The following is a 20,694-nucleotide window of genomic DNA, read 5'->3' as shown; positions in this document are numbered from 1 at the left end:
CAGTAAATATTTGTTGAATGAATAAATGAAGATCATATGTGTATATAAGAAAGCTGAGTTAGTATACTGAGGATTTGATTATTTATTAAATGAGTTTATTTTCATATTATTTGGCTATTTCTCCTAAAAGAAGAATACAAACTCAGTTATAAAATTGGAAACACCCCAGCATTCATTAACTGAGGTTGGATTAAATAAAACATGTCCTAGAAACACAATGTAGGATAATTCTCATATAAGAGAATAAATGTGTGGCCTTTGTAGATACTTGAAAAATTATTGTGAAATAATGTTAAATGAAAAAAGAACACAAAACATTCTGTGTAGGGAACATATGAGTTTTTGGCATCAGTCTGGGGAGATGTCACTGTTTAATTCTCAGCCCTTGTGGTTCAGGTGAGGCTGACCTTACTCCAGAGATGAACATGTGATCCAGGGACAGCCAGTCAGAATTCTCTGACTTCCGAGGATTAACCAAGATGGCGGAGTAGAAGGACGTGCTCTCACTCCCTCTTGCGAGAGCACCAGAATCACAACTGGCTGCTGGACAATCATCGACAGGAAGACACTGGAACTCACCAAGGAGGATACCCCACGTCCAAGGACAGAGGAGAAGCCACAGTGAGACGGTAGGAGGGGCACAATCAGAGTAAAATCAAATCCCATAACTGCTGGGTGGGTGACTCACAGACTGGCGAACACTTATACCACAGAAGTCCACCCACTGGAGTGAAGCTTCTGAGCCCCACGTCAGGCTTCCCAACCTGGGGGTCCGGCAACGGGAGGAGGAATTCCTAGAGAACCAGACTTTGAAGCCTAGTGGGAATTGATTGCAGGACTTTGACAGTACTGGGGGAAACAGAGACCCCACTCTTGGAGGGCACACACAAAGTAATGTGCGCATCGGGACCCAGGGGAAGGAGCAGTGACCCTGGGGGAGACTGAACCAGACCTACCTGCTGGTGTTGGGGGGGTCTCCTGCAGAGGCGGGGGCTGGCTCTGTTTCACCGTGGGGACAAGGACACTGGCAGCGGAGGTTCTGGGAAGTGCTCCTTGGCGTGAGCCCTCCCAGAGTCTGCCATTAACCCCATCAAAGAGCCCAGGTAGGCTCCAGTGTTGGGTTGCCTCAGGCAAAACAACCAACAGGGAGGGAACCCAGCCCCACCCATCAACAGTCAAGTGGATTAAAGTGTTACAGAGCTCTGTCCGCCACAGCAACAGTCAGCTCTACCCACCACCAGAGCCTCCCATCAAGCCTCTTAGATAGCCTCAACCACCAGAGGACAGACAGCAGAAGCAAGAAAAACTACAATCCTGCAGCCTGTGGACCAAAACCCACAGTTACAGAAAGATAGACAAGATGAAAAGGCAGAGGGCTATATATCAGATGAAGGAACAAGAAAAAACCCCAGAAAAACAACTAAATGAAGTGGAGATAGGCAACCTTCCAGAAAAAGAATTCAGAATAATGATAGTGAAGATGATCCAGGACCTCGGAATAAGAATGGAGGCAAAGATTGAGAAGATGCAAGAAATGATTAACAAAGACCTAGAAGAATTAAAGAACAAACAAACAGAGATGACCAATACAATAACTGAAATGAAAACTACACTAGAAGGAATCAATAGCAGAATAACTGAGGCAGAAGAACGGATAAGTGACCTGGAAGACAGAATGGTGGAATTCACTGCTGCGGAACAGACTAAAGAAAAAAGAATGAAAAGAAATGCAGGCAGCCTAAGACTCCTCTGGGACAACATTAAACGCAACAACATTCGCATTATAGGGGTCCCAGAAGGAGAAGAGAGAGAGAAAGGGCCAGAGAAAATACTTGAAGAGATTATAGTCAAAAACTTCCCTAACATGGGAAAGGAAATAGCCACCCAAGTCCAGGAAGCGCAGAGAGTCCCATACAGGATAAACCCAAGGAGAAACACGCCGAGACACATAGTAATCAAAGTGGCAAAAATTAAAGACAAAGAAAAATTATTGACAGCAGCAAGGGAAAAACGACAAATAACATACAAGGGAACTCCCATAAGGTTAACAGCTGATTTCTCAGCAGAAACTCTACAAGCCAGAAGGGACTGGCATGATATACTTAAAGTGATGAAAGGGAAGAACCTACAACCAAGATTACTCTACACGGCAAGGATCTCATTTAGATTTGATGGAGAAATCAAAAGCTTTACAGACAAGCAAAAGCTAAGAGAATTCAGCACCACCAAACCAGCTCTACAACAAATGCTAAAGGAACTTCTCTAAGTGGGAAACACAAGAGAAGAAAAGGACCTACAAAAACAAACCCAAAACAATTAAGAAAATGGTCATAGGAACATACATATCGATAATTACCTTAAACGTGAATGGATTAAATGCTCCAACCAAAAGACACAGGCTTGCTGAATGGATACAAAAACAAGACCCATATATATGCTGTCTACAAGAGACCCACTTTAGACCTAGGGACACATACAGACTGAAAGTGAGGGGATGGAAAAAGATATTCCATGCAAATGGAAATCAAAAGAAAGCTGGAGTAGCTATACTCATATCAGATAAAATAGACTTTAAAGTAAAGAATGTTACAAGAGACAAAGAAGGACACTACATAATGACCAAGGGATCAATCCAAGAAGAAGATATAACAATTATAAATATATATGCACCCAACATAGGAGCACCTCAATACATAAGGCAACTGCTAACAGCCATAAAAGAGGAAATTGACAGTAACACAGTAATAGTGGGGGACTTTAACACCTCACTTACACCAATGGACAGATCATCCAAAATGAAAATAAATAAGGAAACAGAAGCTTTAAATGACACAATAGACCAGATAGATTTAATTGATATTTATAGGACATTCCATCCAAAAACAGCAGATTACATGTTCTTCTCAAGTGTGCACGGAACATTCTCCAGGATAGATCACATCTTGGGTCACAAATCAAGCCTCAGTAAATTTAAGAAAATTGAAATCATATCAAGCATCTTTTCTGACCACAATGCTATGAGATTAGAAATGAACTACAGGGAAAAAAACGTAAAAAAGACAAACACATGGAGGCTAAATAATACGTTACTAAATAACCAAGAGATCACTGAAGAAATCAAAGAAGAAATCAAAAAATACCTAGAGACAAATGACAATGAAAACACGACGACCCAAAACCTATGGGATGCAGCAAAAGCAGTTCTAAGAGGGAAGTTTATAGCTATACAAGCCTACCTAAAGAAACAAGAAAAATCTCAAGTAAACAATCTAACCTTACACCTAAAGAAACTACAGAAAGAAGAACAAACAAAACCCAAAGTTAGCAGAAGGAAAGAAATCATAAAGATCAGAACAGAAATAAATGAAATAGAAACAAAGAAAACAATAGCAAAGATCAATAAAACTAAAAGCTGGTTCTTTGAGAAGATAAACAAAATTGATAAGCCATTAGCCAGACTCATCAAGAAAAAGAGGGAGAGGACTCAAATCAATAAATTTAGAAATGAAAAAGGAGAAGTTACAACAGACACTGCAGAAATACAAAGCATCCTGAGAGACTACTACAAGCAACTTTATGCCAATAAAATGGACAACCTGGAAGAAATGGACAAATTCTTAGAAAGGTATAACCTTCCAAGACTGAACCAGGAAGAAACAGAAAATATGAGCAGATCAATCACAAGCAATGAAATTGAAACTGTGATTAAAAATCTTCCAACAAACAAAAGTCCAGGACCAGATGGCTTCACAGGTGAATTCTATCAAACATTTAGAGAAGAGCTAACACCTATCCTTCTCAAACTCTTCCAAAAAATTGCAGAGGAAGGCACACTCCCAAACTCATTCTATGAGGCCACCATCACCCTGATACCAAAACCAGACAAAGACACTACAAAGAAAGAAAATTACAGACCGATATCACTGATAAATATAGATGCAAAAATCCTCAACAAAATACTAGCAAACAGAATCCAACAACACATTAAAAGGATCATACACCACGATCAAGTGGGATTTATCCCAGGGATGCAAGGATTCTTCAATATACGCAAATCAATCAATGTGATACACCATATTAACAAATTGAAGAAGAAACACCATATGATCATCTTAATAGATGCAGAAAAAGCTTTTGACAAAATTCAACACCCATTTATGATAAAAACTCTCCAGAAAGTGGGCATAGAGGGAACCTACCTCAACATAATAAAGGCCATATATGACAAACCCACAGCAAACATCATTCTCAATGGTGAAAAACTGAAAGCATTTCCTCTAAGATCAGGAACGAGACAAGGATGTCCACTCTCACCACTATTATTCAACATAGTTCTGGAAGTCTTAGCCACGGCAATCAGAGAAGAAAAAGAAATAAAAGGAATACAAATTGGAAAAGAAGAAGTAAAACTGTCACTGTTTGCGGATGACATGATATTATACATAGAGAATCCTAAAACTGCCACCAGAAAACTGCTAGAGCTAATCAATGAATATGGTAAAGTTGCAGGATACAAAATTAATGCACAGAAATCTCTTGTATTCCTATACACTAATGATGAAAAATCTGAAAGAGAAATTATGGAAACACTCCCATTTACCACTGCAACAAAAAGAATGAAATACCTAGGAATAAACCTACCTAGGGAGACCAAAGACCTGTATGCAGAAAACTATAAGACACTGATGAAAGAAATTAAAGATGATACCAACAGATGGAGAGATATACCATGTTCTTGGATTGGAAGAATCAACATTGTGAAAATGACTATACTACCCAAAGCAATCTACAGATTCAATGCAATCCCTATCAAATTACCAATGGCATTTTTTACGGAACTAGAACAAATCATCTTAAAATTTGTATGGAGACACAAAAGACCCCGAATAGCCAAAGCAGTCTTGAGGGAAAAAAACGGAGCTGGAGGAATCAGACTCCCTGACTTCAGACTCTACTACAAAGCTACAGTAATCAAGACAATATGGTACTGGCACAAAAACAGAAACATAGATCAATGGAACAAGATAGAAAGCCCAGAGATTAACCCACGCACCTATTGTCAACTAATCTATGACAAAGGAGGCAAAGATATACAATGGAGAAAAGACAGTCTCTTCAATAAGTGGTGCTGGGAATACTGGACAGCTACATGTAAAAGAATGAAATTAGAATACTCCCTAACACCATACACAAAAATAAACTCAAAATGGATTCGAGACCTAAATGTAAGACTGGACACTATAAAACTCTTAGAGGAAAACATAGGAAGAACACTCTTTGACATAAATCACAGCAAGATCTTTTTTGATCCACCTCCTAGAGTAATGGAAATAAAAACAAAAATAAACAAATGGGACCTAATGAAACTTCAAAGCTTTTGCACAGCAAAGGAAACCATAAACAAGACGAAAAGACAACCCTCAGAATGGGAGAAAATATTTGCAAACGAATCAACAGACAAAGGATTAATCTCCAAAATATATAAACAGCTCATTCAGCTCAATATTAAAGAAACAAACACCCCAATCCAAAAATGGGCAGAAGACCTAAATAGACATTTCTCCAAAGAAGACATACAGATGGCCACGAAGCACATGAAAAGATGCTCAACATCACTAATTATTAGAGAAATGCAAATCAAAACAACAATGAGGTATCACCTCACACCAGTTAGAATGGGCATCATCAGAAAATCTACAAACAACAAATGCTGGAGAGGGTGTGGAGAAAAGGGAACCCTCTTGCACTGTTGGTGGGAATGTAAATTGATACAGCCACTATGGAGAACAATATGGAGGTTCCTTAAAAAACTGAAAATAGAATTACCATATGACCCAGCAATCCCACTACTGGGCATATACCCAGAGAAAACCGTAATTCAAAAGGACACATGCACCCCAATGTTCATTGCAGCACTATTTACAATAGCCAGGTCATGGAAGCAACCTAAATGCCCATTGACAGACGAATGGATAAAGAAGATGTGGTACATATATACAATGGAATATTACTCAGCCATAAAAAGGAACGAAATTGAGTCATTTGTTGAGACGTGGATGGATCTAGAGACTGTCATACAGAGTGAAGTAAGTCAGAAAGAGAAAAACAAATATCGTATATTAACGCATGTATGTGGAACCTAGAAAAATGGTACAGATGAGCCCGTTTGCAGGGCAGAGGTTGAGACACAGATGTAGAGAACGGACATATGGACACCAAGGGGGGAAAACTGCGGTGGGGTGGGGATGGTGGTGTGCTGAATTGGGCTATTGGGATTGACATGTATACACTGATGTGTATAAAATTGATGCCTAATAAGAACATGCAGTATAAAAAAACAAACAAACAAAACAACTAATACTAAACTTTCATTGGGTTATTTGTATGGAAATATGTTAATATAAATGTTTCAGACATTACATGAAATTTCTAAAAATCTTATATGTTCTGGTATAATGTTATAAGTCATAATCCTAGTTATTACCTTAAAATGTATATCTCAGAAATAACTAATTTTCTTGTCAACTGCATTATTATGAACTTTCATCAAATTTTTAACTGTGGTCATTTTTAAGTCTTTTGTCATTTACAGACAGTTCTGTGTGTACTCTGATGCTATTGCAAATATGTTCCTATAAAAGGGTTTCATCTTTAAGAAATTCATGGAAAAGACTCTGACAAGTACAGGTTTCTGGTAACTGACTGTACTGCTGAACTGAATGAATAAGCAGAACTGAATTTTCAGAACTCTAATGAAAAACTGATGAACTCATAAAAGTGCTAACAAAAGATCAAGATGAAAAAAAATTAATTACATGGGACTGAGTGAACTGATGAGGATGAGTATAATTTTTGTGACTTTCTGTCTGAATTAAAAAAAAAAAATCCAACAAGGACTCAGAGGCAAAGAATATACAAATCAATTTTCACTGCAAAGTAAAGGAGCTGTTACAGTAGAGGATTACTGGACTGAATGTCAATATTATGACATAGTATGAGTGTGTTTCATGTTTGGTAATTGCAATCATTGTTGCTTTTGTTGTGGTCATCCATGTACAATGCTTGGTGTCAGTCTATTTATCTCTTGTAAAAATAAAATATAGTGTGTGTGTGTGTGTGTGTGAAAAAAAAAAAAAAAAAGAATTCTCTGACTTCCTAGCCGTGGTGATTGCTTCCAGTATAGACTTGAACACATGTTGAGCAGCGAATCTACATCTTTGTGTTAGCTATTGGGAAATCAGTGTTTTCTGTGTGCTGTGATTACCAGCTCTAATAACAACTTGGAGCTTCTATTGATTATCTTTGAAAATGAAGCCAACACAGAGAATATGTTGGCTAAGAGGTGAAGGAAAAAAAGAGATCAATATCAGATGATATTTTTAAACTCCTGGACCTACCTAATTTGAGTTATATTTTTTCACTTCTGAAAGGGTCCCGATTAGCATACAATCACACTGATTATAACCCTGTAGAACTTATATTTTAAAAATGAGGTATACATGAAGTCTTACTTACTTTTTTATATTGATTAAGAACAGGGAATTTGATAAAGAATTTTTTTAATGGTGAAAGGGTTCTTTTTTCCTCTTTCATTCAAGAATTGGATTAAACAGTTAATAAAAACTAAAGCTTGGGAGTTAACTGAATTTTTCTGTTGTTTAAGCTTTAGGTTAATGAAGCCTTTGCTGTCAACAGTTTTACTGCTCTGACAAATTTAGAAACAGTACTTACTCTATAATTTTGTGTTTGGATTGTACAGAGAAATCGCAGTAATCCACTCCAATGTCTGTAAAGTCCACAAAGGTGGAGGACAGAATCTGGAATGCCCAAGGATTTTTTTCCTTGAGCTTTTGGCATACGTTAAATCCATCTACAATTTCTGAATCACCCCCAGTGACTGTTTGCTTTATGCAGTGCAGAAGCTGAACCTATGAAAAGAAACAGAGGACTATGTTTTAAAATGGTATGCACTTAACATTTTTGACAGTTTTAAGGAAAGATTCATAAAAGTAATTGACTTAAAATCAGCAAACCTTTTATATCTGTCTCTTTGGTGACAACAGAGAAAGAGGTTAGGGAGAAAAAGTTGCTTGTAATCAATAATTTATAGTTCAAACATTGTTACAGTTGAAGACAAGGGCACAGGCATATTATGTTCATTAGTAAACAAAAGGCACAGATCATAAGAGCAATGACCTTATGAGTGAGCACCCTGTGTTGACTTTACAGAGGGGGTAGGATTTAATATGGGCAAAGGAGGATGGATAAAATTTTGGATACATAGAATAGAATGGCCAGAGCTAATCAGGTGGCAGAGTTGATGGGTATGCAAAAATGCATACTTCACTGGGTCTCAAAAAGTTTGGCTGCAGTAGAGGGTCACAGCTGGGAACAGTAGATCCAGCTGGAAAGGTAATTTAGGATTTCATCAGGGAGAGTCTGTAATGTCAGATGAAAGATATTGGACTTTCTTGTGCACAGAGGGGAATCGTTAAAGTCTTTTGAATATGGAAGTAACGTAGTCAAGACTGAGTTGGAAATTATTAGTCTAGTGGTGTTGACAAGAGATACATTTTTTAAGGGGGGGAACTAGTGAGAGAGTAACTACTTGAGAATCTAATGCAGTAGTTCAAGCGTAATGATAAGGGAATGAGGAAGGATGTGGCTATGAGGATGAATAAGCCTAAGATACACTGGGAATGAGAAACCAAAAGGAGTAAGTGTTAGTTACTTTTACTAAGAGTTAGGGAAAAATGTTTAACATTATTTCATTTTGAAAAACTAAATGTAGTAATATTTTAACAATATTCTTTTGAATGGAGTTGATTTGTTTTCCTCGGTTATATGATTCTTTTTGGTAAGTCAGCATGGGTGGGTGATTTTGAATACCTAAAATTTTAATACCTAAATTTAGATAGTAATTTTTCTGCTTAAAGAAACTAACACTATTCCGCTTAAAGAAACTAACACTATAAACTAAAACTTCCTCTTTACTGAATAAAATAAAAATAAAAGCCAGTGTCTGACAGTTCTTGTAGAAAGGAAGAGGCAAATATGATCAAATACTCAGACTAGTGGGATATCAGTATAAGTGGGGAAAATATCTATTTGGCTTGGTTATCTCCGTAGATGGCTAGGGCAGTGCTGTCCATTAGAACTTTCTGTGATGATGGAAATGTTCTTCTGTGCTGCCCAATATAGTAGTCCCTAGTCCTATACAACTACTGTGCACTTGAAATGTGGTTAGTGTGACTTAATTAGATTAAATTACAATGTAAACAATCATAGGTGACTAGTGACTACTATATTGGATAGTGCAGATCTAGAACACAAATTCTGCCTCCTCCCAAATCCACACAAAATTTCTCAATATTTAAAATTTTATACATACTTGATCTTAAATTATGATGTTATAATGCATATTTATTAATTCCTCACAACAGTCCTTAGAATTCGATAATTTCATCTCCATTATATAGATGAAGAAACTGAGAGTCAGGTGTAAACACTGGCCAGCTGGTAAGAACTCTGCTAATACATGGCAAAGCTAATGTTCAAACCTCAGCCTATTTGCTTCAAAGTCCTCATACAGCAAGTTCCTTTCCTGTAATAGGAGAAGTCCCTTTATAGTACTCTTACTAATTTGGTATTGTGTGGTGTGTGTGTTTATGTGTTTTGTAAACTTAAACTTCCATTACAGGTTGATAATACCTTATTTTCTGCTATTAGGAGATAACTTATCTAAATGAATAATGGTTGGTCCTTAAATTGATGCTATTTTTTTAAGCTTGAAAAAATATGTGCATAAGCTGACCAAGTCATTGTAGAGAATTATCTCATCGCCAGGGCAATGAGGGGTGAAACAGCATGATTAAAAAGAAGATGAAATGGAAATATCAAACTCAAGTCTTCCAAACTCCAAGAAGGCAAAGCAATAGCATAACTTTGTCTTTGGGAGAATCTGAGTGCTCTTTAAATCCTTTTATACTCTACCATAATGAAGTCACAGAATATTTCAAATACAAACCTTAAAAAAAAAAGGTCAGCTGATGTCTTTTACATGTGGCAAGGCCAACTAATAATCTTCTTTTGTACATTTACATTTTAATGCCATCTTATGAAAGAAAAAAGACGATGGAGCCAGACAATACATTCATCGCGAATTCAAAAGGTAAATATAGGCCTGATGTGTATAAAACCCAATTTGATGTCATGTAAGTCATTCAGAACCAAAAATATTTTCTTTTTAAATGTTACTTTATGGCAGCATGTGACTTTTGGCCCAGACAAAGACAGTGAAGGAAGCAACATCTGTGTTTCATTAAAGATGTCTCCTTATCCTCCCCCACGTGATTGAAATTGATCAAACTGAACTCTCAACAGGTAACTCATTATCCAGATCATTTCATCTGTACTGAAAAGAGCATTGATTTATTTTATTTGTTATAAAAGAGCTCAAACTTTGGTTCAACCCCTGAATAATTCAAAATGGAAATTTAAACAATAGCACAAGCAGGTGGCTACATTTTATTCATTATTTTACCAGAATCTAGACATTTCAGGAATCATTTTTTATTTAAAAATCTCCTGTCAGATCACTTAGATTTGGATATTTCACTTGCTGGTAGAGATTGGTACAATTTTGTGGCATTTTTCAACCTCTTTTTGGCATATTTATTAAGTCTCTATTACATTCAAGGTGCTGGGTTAAGTCTTGAAATTTATGGAAGTATAAGATTCAATTCCTGTATTTCAAGAGTTTGTAATATATGACAATGTCTATAAATAATCAATATTTTATAGAAATTATGGTAATTAGAAAGTCCAACTCAAGATCCCTATGGTGTGGTGAAAAAACTTGATGGAGGCCTGGTTTCAAGTTCAAGTTCCCTATTAATCAGATGTCACCCTGTGAAAGTATTTAACCATGTTGGGTGCCATTTCGTCATTTAACATAAAAAGACATGATGGCTCCTGTGTACCTTAAAGGAATTCTAAGAGGCATCAAATAAGTCAATATAAGTAAACATGCTTTGAAAGAATATAAAATGCAGAAAAAAATAATATAAAATGCTATGAAAATGTCAAGCCTTATACTTCGGGGACATTTATGAAGTCATTTAATCACTTTTCCATAGGCTTTCAATTTTAACCCAGAAACAAACATAAACTCATAAAAAGCAGATAATTTAAAAATTTAAATAGAACCTAGTTTTCTAGTCTAATTTTAAAAACTTTATTCCATTTAACTTCTCCAACCTCTTTGGCAGATGAACTGAGCTGATTAGTTTGGCTTTTAACCCTCAGGGTTTTAGAAAATTTCTGGGCCACATTTAAAACAAATCACATTGTGTGACTTCCCCTCAATCCCTACCCAAAAAGGTGACTATTGAGGGTCATTTCACTGTCGTCATTTAGTTCAGAGAAATCATGTGGTGTTTTACAATCAACAAAATAACTTAAAACATGTGAAGTCAAATACTAGACTAGCTTAGTTAATACTGATGAGGACAATGGGTAACAAAGGCACAGGGAAAATGTGTCCAGTCAATACGATGAAAAACACAGGAATTTTGATTTTCTCCCATTTCACCTTCATTAGCTAGAGAACTGCCCCAAATTTCCACTTTCAGTTACCTTTGAAGATATAAATTTCTGTGTGGCTATTTCATTTAGTCCCATTTAGCTCTAAAAATAGGAACAAAATATCTTTTCAAAGGTAGTTTCCTGACCATTTATTTCTTGGTTTAACAAAATGATGCTTTTGTAAAAATGTAGCTGGTTTAGTAAAATGGTAATTTTGTAACAATGTAGTGGAAGAGGAGGCTTCCAGAAAATCTGCAGGATTTGTGGTTCCATGGTGAACATGCCCCTCCTCAATGAAGTATCTGATAGCTGGGAGAGTAGATGATTTCCACAACCAGCCAGGGTTATTCTGCTTCTTGTATTCATATCCCTTTGTAGTACATCTTTGCAGCTTCTCCCATAAAAGGTGGCCTCTACTTCCTCACCCCTTGAATCTGGGCTAAACTTACGACCTGCTTTGACCAATAAAACATGGCAGAGATGACATTCTGCTGATTGAGGGGAGAGGATGACAGATCAGACGGAGCAGGGGCAAGTCATCTCAGCTACCACCTAGGTCAACAAGTCCCTAGCAGACTCAGCAGCCGCAGAACTACCCAGCTGAACATAGCCCAGATTGTAAAAACATGAGCTAAGTAAATGGCTGTTCTTTTACGCTGTGAAGTTATGGAGTGGGTTTTTTTTTTTGTTTTTTGTTTTTTGGTTTTTTTTTTTTTGCAGCAATAGTTAACTGATATTAATGGTGGCCATGTGACTTTGTGGGAAAAACTCTACATTGTGTTCCCTGGTTTTATTTTCTCTTTTAATTCTCTTGGGAATGGTAAATGTGCAAAAAGACCTCAAGATATACCACTGTGGTAAAATGCCTTGGCAAAGCAACAAATGCCAATAGTTATTTCCAGGGAGAAATGAAGAAATGTAAAAAAAACCCAAAACAAAACATGAAAATCTTCTCTTCCTTGGGAATATGAGGCTATTCAGGATTTAAGTACAGAGATTTTCTGAGTTTGGATTGTGTTTGGAGAAAGATCTACATAAGACAAATTACCTAGTGAAACATATAATCTTCTAGGCTCAAAATGCAGGAGCATATTAGTCCTTGGCCTGCCTTGTGGAAAACATGTTGAGGCTCACCTTACCCCAGGTGGATGATGGAGGGCTGGATAATCAGTGTGAAAGCTTAGCTTCCCAGTTGTGTAAGCCACATTGTTTGCGTCGATTTTGTCTTGCACTTGCCAAGTGTGTCTGTAAAATACAAGAAACGTGTCTAAACAGGCTGTCACTAAGCCAGAGGAAATGTGTTAGAATGAACTTGAGACATGGGGCAAATGGAAACTTCATTTTATGAAATAATTACCATAATGACTATGAGTCAGGTAAAGAGTCTGACCTTTCTTTGTCCAAAGTAACCATTTCAGAATCAGCATCTCCTCATTTCTCTTCTCCTCTCCAAAAAAGAGTGCAGAATTTATAAAGAGGTGTATATGGGTGTATGTTATGTTTCTTAATAGCTTAAAGCATTTGAAAAAATGATTTATTGAGGCAAAACTTACAGAACATAAAATGAACCACTTTAAAGTGAACACTTAAGAAGCATTTAGAACATTTACAATGTTGGTAACCAACACCTCTTTCTATGTAGTTTCAAAATACTTCCATCACTCCAAACTAAAACCTCTTACCCATTAAGCAGTTTCTTCCCATTCTGTCCTCTTCCCAGTCTCTGGCAAACAACAATCTGCTTTCTCTCTCTATGGATTTACCTCTTTTGGCTATTTAATGTAAATAGAATCATACAATATGTGACTTCTTGTGTCTGGCTTCTTTGACTTAACATAATATTTTTGAGATTCATCCATGTTGTAGCATGTATCAGTACTTCATTCTCTTTTATGGTTGAGTAATGTCCTATTGTATGGATATACCACAATGTGTCTATCCATTCATCATTTGATGGACATTTGCACTGTTCTACTCTTTGGTTATTGTGAATATTGCTGGTTTGAACATGTGAACATGTTCAAGAACATGCATTTATTTGAATAACTGTTCTCAAATTTTTTTGGGGGTTAATACTTAGGAGTGGAATTATGTCATAATTATATCTTTAACTTTTTGAGGAACCACCAAATTGTTTGCCACAACAGCCATTTTACATTCTCACCAGCAATGTGTGAGGGTTCCAATTTCTCCACATCCTCACTACACTTGTTTTCTGTTGTTTGTTTTTTTAAAATTATTTATAGCCATCTTAGTGGGTGTGAAGTGGTAGATTGCGGATCTGATTCGTGATATCCTAATGACTAACGATGTTGAGCAACTTTTCATGTGCTTGTTGGGCATTTGTATATCTACTTTAAAGAAATGTATTCAAGTATTTTTCCCATTTTAAAATTGTCTTTTTTTTTTTGGTTAAGTTGTAAGAGTTCTTTATATATCTGAGATACTACATCCTTAGATACATGATTTGCAAATATTTTTGCCTCTTCTGTAGGTTGTCTTTTCATTTTCTTGGAATGTCCTTTGATGTTCAAAAGTTTTTAATTTTGATGAAGTCCTATTAATTTATATTTGTTGCTGTTTTTGGTGTTATATGTATGAATCCACTGCCTAATTCAAGGTCATGAATATTTACCCCTATGTTTTCTCTTAAGAATTTAATGGTTTTAGCTCTATAATTGATCCACTTGGAGTTATTTTTTTATAAGTGGTGTGAGTAAGAGGTCCCAGTTCATTCTTTTGCATGTGGGTATACAGCTGTCCTAGTACCATTTGTTGAAGAGAGTATTCTTTCCCCATTGAATGGTTTCAGCACCCTTGTTAAAAATCAATCAGCTATAGGGCTTCCCTGGTGGCGCAGTGGTTGAGAATCTGCCTGCCAATGCAGGGCACACGGGTTCGAGTCCTGGTCCGGGAAGATCCCACATGCCACGGAGCAACTGGGCCCGTGAGCCACAGTTACTGAGCCTGCACGTCTGGAGCCTGTGCTCCGCAACAAGAGAGGCCGCGATAGTGAGAGGCCTGCGCACCGCGATGAAGAGTGGCCCCCACTTGCCACAACTAGAGAAAGCCCTCGCACAGAAACGAAGACCCAACACAGCCATAAATAAAATAAATAAATAAAATTTGAAAAAAGAAAATGCTCCCTATTAAAAAAAAAAAATCAATCAGCTATAGATGTATGGGTTTATTTATGCACTTTCACTTATATTCCATTAGTCTATATGTCTATCCTTATCCCAGTACCACAATATTTTGATTACTGTTGATTTGTAGTAAGTTTTAAAATCAGGAAGGGTAAGTCCTCCAACTTTGTTCTTTTCAATATTGCTTTGGCTATTCAGAACCCCTTGCAATTTCCTATCAATTTGAGGATTGGATTTTCCATTTATGCAAAAAGGCCATTGGAATTTTGGCAAGGACTGCATTGACTCTGTAGCCCACTTTGGTTAGTATTGATATCTTTAACTATATTATGTCTTACAATTCATGAATATGGGATGTCCTTCCATTTATTAGATCTTTAATTTCATTCAGCAACATTTTGTAGTTTTCATTTTACAAGTCTTTCACCTCCTTGGTTAAATTTATTCTTAGGTATTTTATTCTTCTAGATTCTATTGTAAATGGAATTGTTTTCTTAATTTCCTTTTCAGACTGTTCATTGCTGATATACATAAAACAACTGACTTTTCTGCATGGATCTTGTATCCTCCAACTTTGCTGCATTCATTTATTAGCTCCAGTAACTTTTTTGTGCATTCTTTTGGGTTTTTTACATACAGGATCATGCCATCTGGGAAGAGAGATAGATTTACTTCTTCCTTTATCATTTGGATGCTTTTATTTCTATTTTTTGCCTAATTGCTCTTGTCGAAACTTCTAGTACAATGTTGAATATAAGTGGTAAGAAACAGCATTCTGTCTTATTCCTGATCTTAGGGAGAACTTAATGAATTTTTAATTCCACTCTTGTAACTTCACTCAGATCAAGAAACAGAACTTTAAGCTCAAATATATGCCCTGTCCCAGTCACCATCCTTTCTCTCTTCTCTAGAATAACCATGACCATGACTTCTATATTTATCATTTCTTTGCATTTCTTTACATTTTTATTCCCTGAACGTGTATCCTAAGATACTATGTTTAATCTTGCCCATTAAAAACAATTGTTATGTTTTTTAAGTCTCTTAATCTATATGTTTCTCTTCCAGCCTATTCTTCTTACAATTTATTATTTGAAGAAGTTAGTGAATTTGCTCTAAAGAGTTCCGCACAGTCTGGACTTTGTAGATTGTAAACTCATGGTGTAGTTCAACATGTTCCCTGTCCTCTGTGTTTGTGGAAAATTGGCAGCTAAATGCAGAGGCTTGGGCAGACTTTCTCTTCTCTCTTTGACAAAACTATAGATGTGATTGTGTTCTTTTATTACAAGGCACAGAATATCTAGATGTCTTTCTTTTTGTGATATTTGTTGCTCGTGCTCAATGGCTAGACCCACTAATTCACTGGGGATTCCAAATAGTGAAATACCAAATTAATAATTTCTTTTTTATTTATCAGTTGGAATACTTTTAAAAAGATTCATTTTCCCTCATCTACTATTTGTTTACCCCATATAATAGCTTAAATAGGGATGATGAGATAAATGCTTGATTCTTTTCTTTATTTACCATTTTGTTATGTAATGGGTTAGTTTTCTACCACTCCAAGATGATTAATAAGTTTTTTTAAAAAGTAACATCATTGATGAAAATGGATTAAAATTAAATAGAGGTAATGGTTTCACAACATTGCCAATGTACTAAATGACAGAGAAATGCATATGTTAAAATGGTTAATTTTATGTTATGTGAATTTTACCTCTATTACCAAAAAACAGCTTGACTTAAACGTTATAAAAAGTTAATTAAAAAAATAACTAGAGATTACTTGCAACTCTGTGGTAAGAGAAGCAACCATTATTCAGATTTTGTAAGGCTTTTCCTTGGAAGATTGAAATAATGGGTAATTGGAAGGAAGCTGTGTCTCAAAATAAACCAAAGCTGATTTGAAAAGATGTCACTATACATGAATGCAATTTTATTGCTGTTATAATGTCTATTTGTTAATTTATGTTCATATTAAGTCATTTTCAATAAATATATATTGAAAAAACCTATTCTATTCCAGGTATTGTTTTAGCATTAGTAATCTAGTAGGGAACAAAAAGGACAAACAAGTAATCACCAAATCTAATATCAGATAGAGATAAGTGCTATAAAGAAAATAAAGCAAGGCAAGGAGATAAGGTTTGGGGCCAGGAGAACATCATGGTGGAAATGATACTTTGGGAAGTACTCTAGAAAGAGCTGAAATTTTTCATAGAAACCTGAATTAAATAAGGGAAGGAGAAATGTGAATGTCTGAGAGATGTATTTGAGGCAGAGGAATCTGAAATGAAAAGGTTGGGCTTCTTCTCCATTCTCTGGGACTGAGAATGAAACTAGCTATTTTGCTCTGTTTTGTTTTTGTTTTTTATCTCATTTAAATTTAGGGTGGAAAGCCTGTTATATCTTTCATTAAAATTAAAGAGCCATCCATATGTGGCCATGAACTGGAAAGAGACCTAGTGAAAGGAGAAAAGGGTATGTATAGCCTGCTGCAACTCAAGTATGAGTCAGGCAATCCATTATATTGTTGTGACTATAGCCAAGAGATACATGTTCTCTATGACGTTCATGTCACTCCATGGTCCATATATAATACAGATTCAGACTATTGTCAACATCAGCATTCTAAGAATAATCTACATATAGGAAGGGATTTAAGGATACAAAAAGAGTAATTTCATCAAATTATAGAATATATAATGTCTTCTAAGAAGATGCTGCTGCTGACACTGTCAGGAGGAAATGACTTTATTTAGATTTTCTGTCCAAGAGTGATGATGGTTTTGCTTTGATCCATCTACATTCTCTTTCCTGGTTCCTCCTATGATCAAGGGTAAATGAACTGAGTTTTGCTGTGGCCAAGAGCTGGCTGAGATTCAAGGTGCAAGGTTTTGGCAGGGAACAGATCTATTTTTGACACTAACTGGCTTCTACAGGGATGGGGCTTGTGACTTGGCTTCTTCAAAGCAGTTCTCCAGCCCTCTGAGCTAACTGGCAGGGGATGGTAAAAATTTTATAGCCCTGAAGTGTCTTAGGCACGGTATGGGATATATAGCCTAAAAGTCTATGCTCACACATAATGATAAATCCCAGGAAAGGAGTTTGCCAGTTCCAATCATAAAACATTCTCTTAATAGTTATAGCATAAGTCTGGAAAAATCCTAGAAATGTCATTTGATTTACCTTTCTACCTTCTTATAGAAATGAGTCATGCCAGGAAGGCTGCTGCTGATTGTCTATGACTCTAAGCTTTCACTTGTCCTTCTCAAATCCAAATCTCCAATAAAACACAGCAGAAATAAATGCAAGCATGATCCATCGGCCTGTGTAGAAAGCATTTTTAAAAAGCCCACTTGTGGGGCCTTAGTGAGATTAGGGTGTACTTACGTGCACCTCTTATTAGTGACATATTCTTAGGTTGTTCTAAGAAAGGAAACAACTCAAGCAGATTATCAGGAGCTGTCATGAAACAGAGGTGCAGGACCAAATTGTTCTAAAGCTGAAGAAACAGGCTCAGTATAGCATCTAAATCTGATGGTGTAGACTTGCTTGGAATTGTACTGGGGCAGGTAATTGTCGCTGTACAAATAATACTGCTTTTGCCAAAGATGTTATTAAACAAGCCTAAGTATTTTCACTGAGCTATTCATGTCATTCTCAACATTTAATTAGAACTTTCCCTATTTTTCCTCATCTATTCAAGAGTTTTGTCAAAAGCTTCTGTACATTAAAATCATGATGTTAAGGTACCACTGTATATCATGGAATTGGTTTGAATGCTAATTTACTAGATTCACCCTAATCTAGATGGCCAGTCATAGATACCATAGTATTTCATGATATTAATAGTGTTTTGTGACAAATTTGAATCCTTCAGTATATATGGAATGCTGAAATTTTGTTTTCATTAGATTTTTTCTTTATACCCTAGGTGATAGATTTTATACTCTTTTGGTTAGTGGCTCACACTTGGAAAATCATGCTGAATTTATTTGTAATCTTTTTCTTTTTTGAAGTACTATTTATATGAAAAGATGTTCTAAACCTGCAACTTGGATTTATTTTCCCCAGCAGCTACAACCTCTAATGTTGACTTGCTGCAAACTCTTATTGTCAGATATAAGAAAGAATGCCCTTTTTTGAACATCATTACTTATCCCATTGTATCGAAAACATAATGTTCATATCTTATTTTTATTTTTTAAGTTTTAACATGGAAAACGCTCTCTTAGCTAAAATAAACCAAAAAATTTTATAGTTAACCATCTAAAGGAATACCATATTGCTTATTATTTCTAACTATAGTTGTAATGCTTCCACATGTGACTTGCTAGATGCAGTCACTCATCAGACATCCAGATATTTATTTTTCCATTATCATTTATTAGACACATACAACGGGCCAGGAACTGAGGATGCAGGAGTGAATAGAATAGACATGGTACTTGCATTTCATGGAACTTACAGTCTATGTGGAAGACAGATTAGTATGATTTATCTTCCAAAGCTAACGTACAAGGTGTTATGACAGTAAAGAAGTGACAGTCAGGTGGAGACCTGAAGATTGAGTAGGATTTACTTAGAAGGGTAAAGGGCATTGCAGGCAGAAAAAATAGCTTGTGAGAAGGCCCAGTGGAGGGAAAGAATATGGTCTATCAGAGGATGTGAGAGATGGTCAACCGGGCTGGAGCAAGGAGGATTTGCTCAATGGCTATTCTTGGCTTCCCTCCAAATTTCTGCTTCCCTATAGTCCTGTAAAATCTTACAAAAAGGAATCTCATTACAGCAGGGAACTGACAGCTCCATAAAACATAAAGATATGAAGTAAACAAGGAGGATTCTGGAATGTTGGTGGTGACAAAGTTTTAATCTCTCTGAATTCTCTCTGCAAGACATCTTGAGTACAAACCCCAAAACTCAGTGACAATATCTAATCAAAATTAGGTGACAAGATATTTCCATGAACCCCCAAAATGAGTGAGTATAGAGATGGGCCTTCCAAAGCAACTGTGTAGGGGGAAGCAGAGGGAAGCAACTAGATATCTGATGGACCTGAAAAATTCCCAAATTACTGACAGATATTCACTGGAAAGTGCAGTAGGGAAATTTGAGAATGGTAATTAAATCTGGGAGGGGATTTTCACATTCCACTATAGCTGAATACAAGAGGTCTATGGTAAGGAGTTGGAATAGTCTGGGCACCATGAACTCTAAAAACTTACCAAATTCCCTTCCATGATAAAGCTTCCTTCTGAGAAAAAGATCCTATATTGAGCATTACAGGGACAAAAGAAAAAGGTCTAGATGAAAGTAAAGGAGAAGGACTGGGAGGTCTTAGAACGTTATCGTCCATAATTTTGAAATATAGCCTAAAACCATAACTTATAAAAGGTTTCTGAATCACATCTCCCTTTAATAGTTAAGAAAACACATTTTATATAAAGATAAGCAACATACAAATGATTAAGGTTTAGTCTCATAGTTAATTTATAAAAGGAAAAAAATAGTGAAATAGCACACATACAGAAAATACATGATAGAAGGATATGCCCCTAAAAGATGAAAAATATATTTTTTCTGTTTCTAACTTCTATTTTCTATTTATAGCTACTTCTAATGAATTCAGAAGACTTTGGTACAATATATGAAAGAATAACTTACATAAGAAGCAGAAATTCAAAAATGGGATGATATACTCAGAAAAGAAAAAAAAATTAAAAATCATTAGAAAATGAAAACTAAATTAGAAGAAATACAAGATCAAATAAGCATAACAAATAATGCCTTTGGATGACTAGAGGATGAAAGGGAGGAAAATTTAAATGTCAAAAAAAAGAGAGAAAGAGATAGGGGACCTTCAAGATGGCCTGAGAAGTAAGATGTGATCACCTTCCTCTCCAAAAATACATCTACACGTGGAACAGCTCCTACAGAACACCTATTGAACGCTGGCAGA

At 36.1% G+C, this 20,694-nt stretch overlaps 1 protein-coding gene across 1 annotated transcript in view; it reads right to left on the bottom strand.

Moving 5' to 3' along the window:
* The window catches only part of BBOX1 (gamma-butyrobetaine hydroxylase 1), an 81,608-nt gene that overhangs the window by 18,933 nt on the left and 41,981 nt on the right, over window positions 1-20,694 (bottom strand). The window contains exons 4-5 of the mRNA XM_068554793.1: window positions 12,726-12,831; window positions 7,732-7,928 (exon numbers count right to left, since the gene is read on the bottom strand). Coding sequence (XP_068410894.1) covers window positions 7,732-7,928; window positions 12,726-12,831 — 303 coding nt within the window. The remainder of the gene's footprint in view (window positions 1-7,731; window positions 7,929-12,725; window positions 12,832-20,694) is intronic.

Source organism: Eschrichtius robustus, chromosome 11 (assembly GCF_028021215.1).
Source record: "Eschrichtius robustus isolate mEscRob2 chromosome 11, mEscRob2.pri, whole genome shotgun sequence".
NCBI classification, from domain to species: domain Eukaryota; kingdom Metazoa; phylum Chordata; class Mammalia; order Artiodactyla; family Eschrichtiidae; genus Eschrichtius; species Eschrichtius robustus.
Note: the sequence above shows the minus strand (reverse complement) of the source record. Positions and strands in the feature narration are given on the sequence as shown.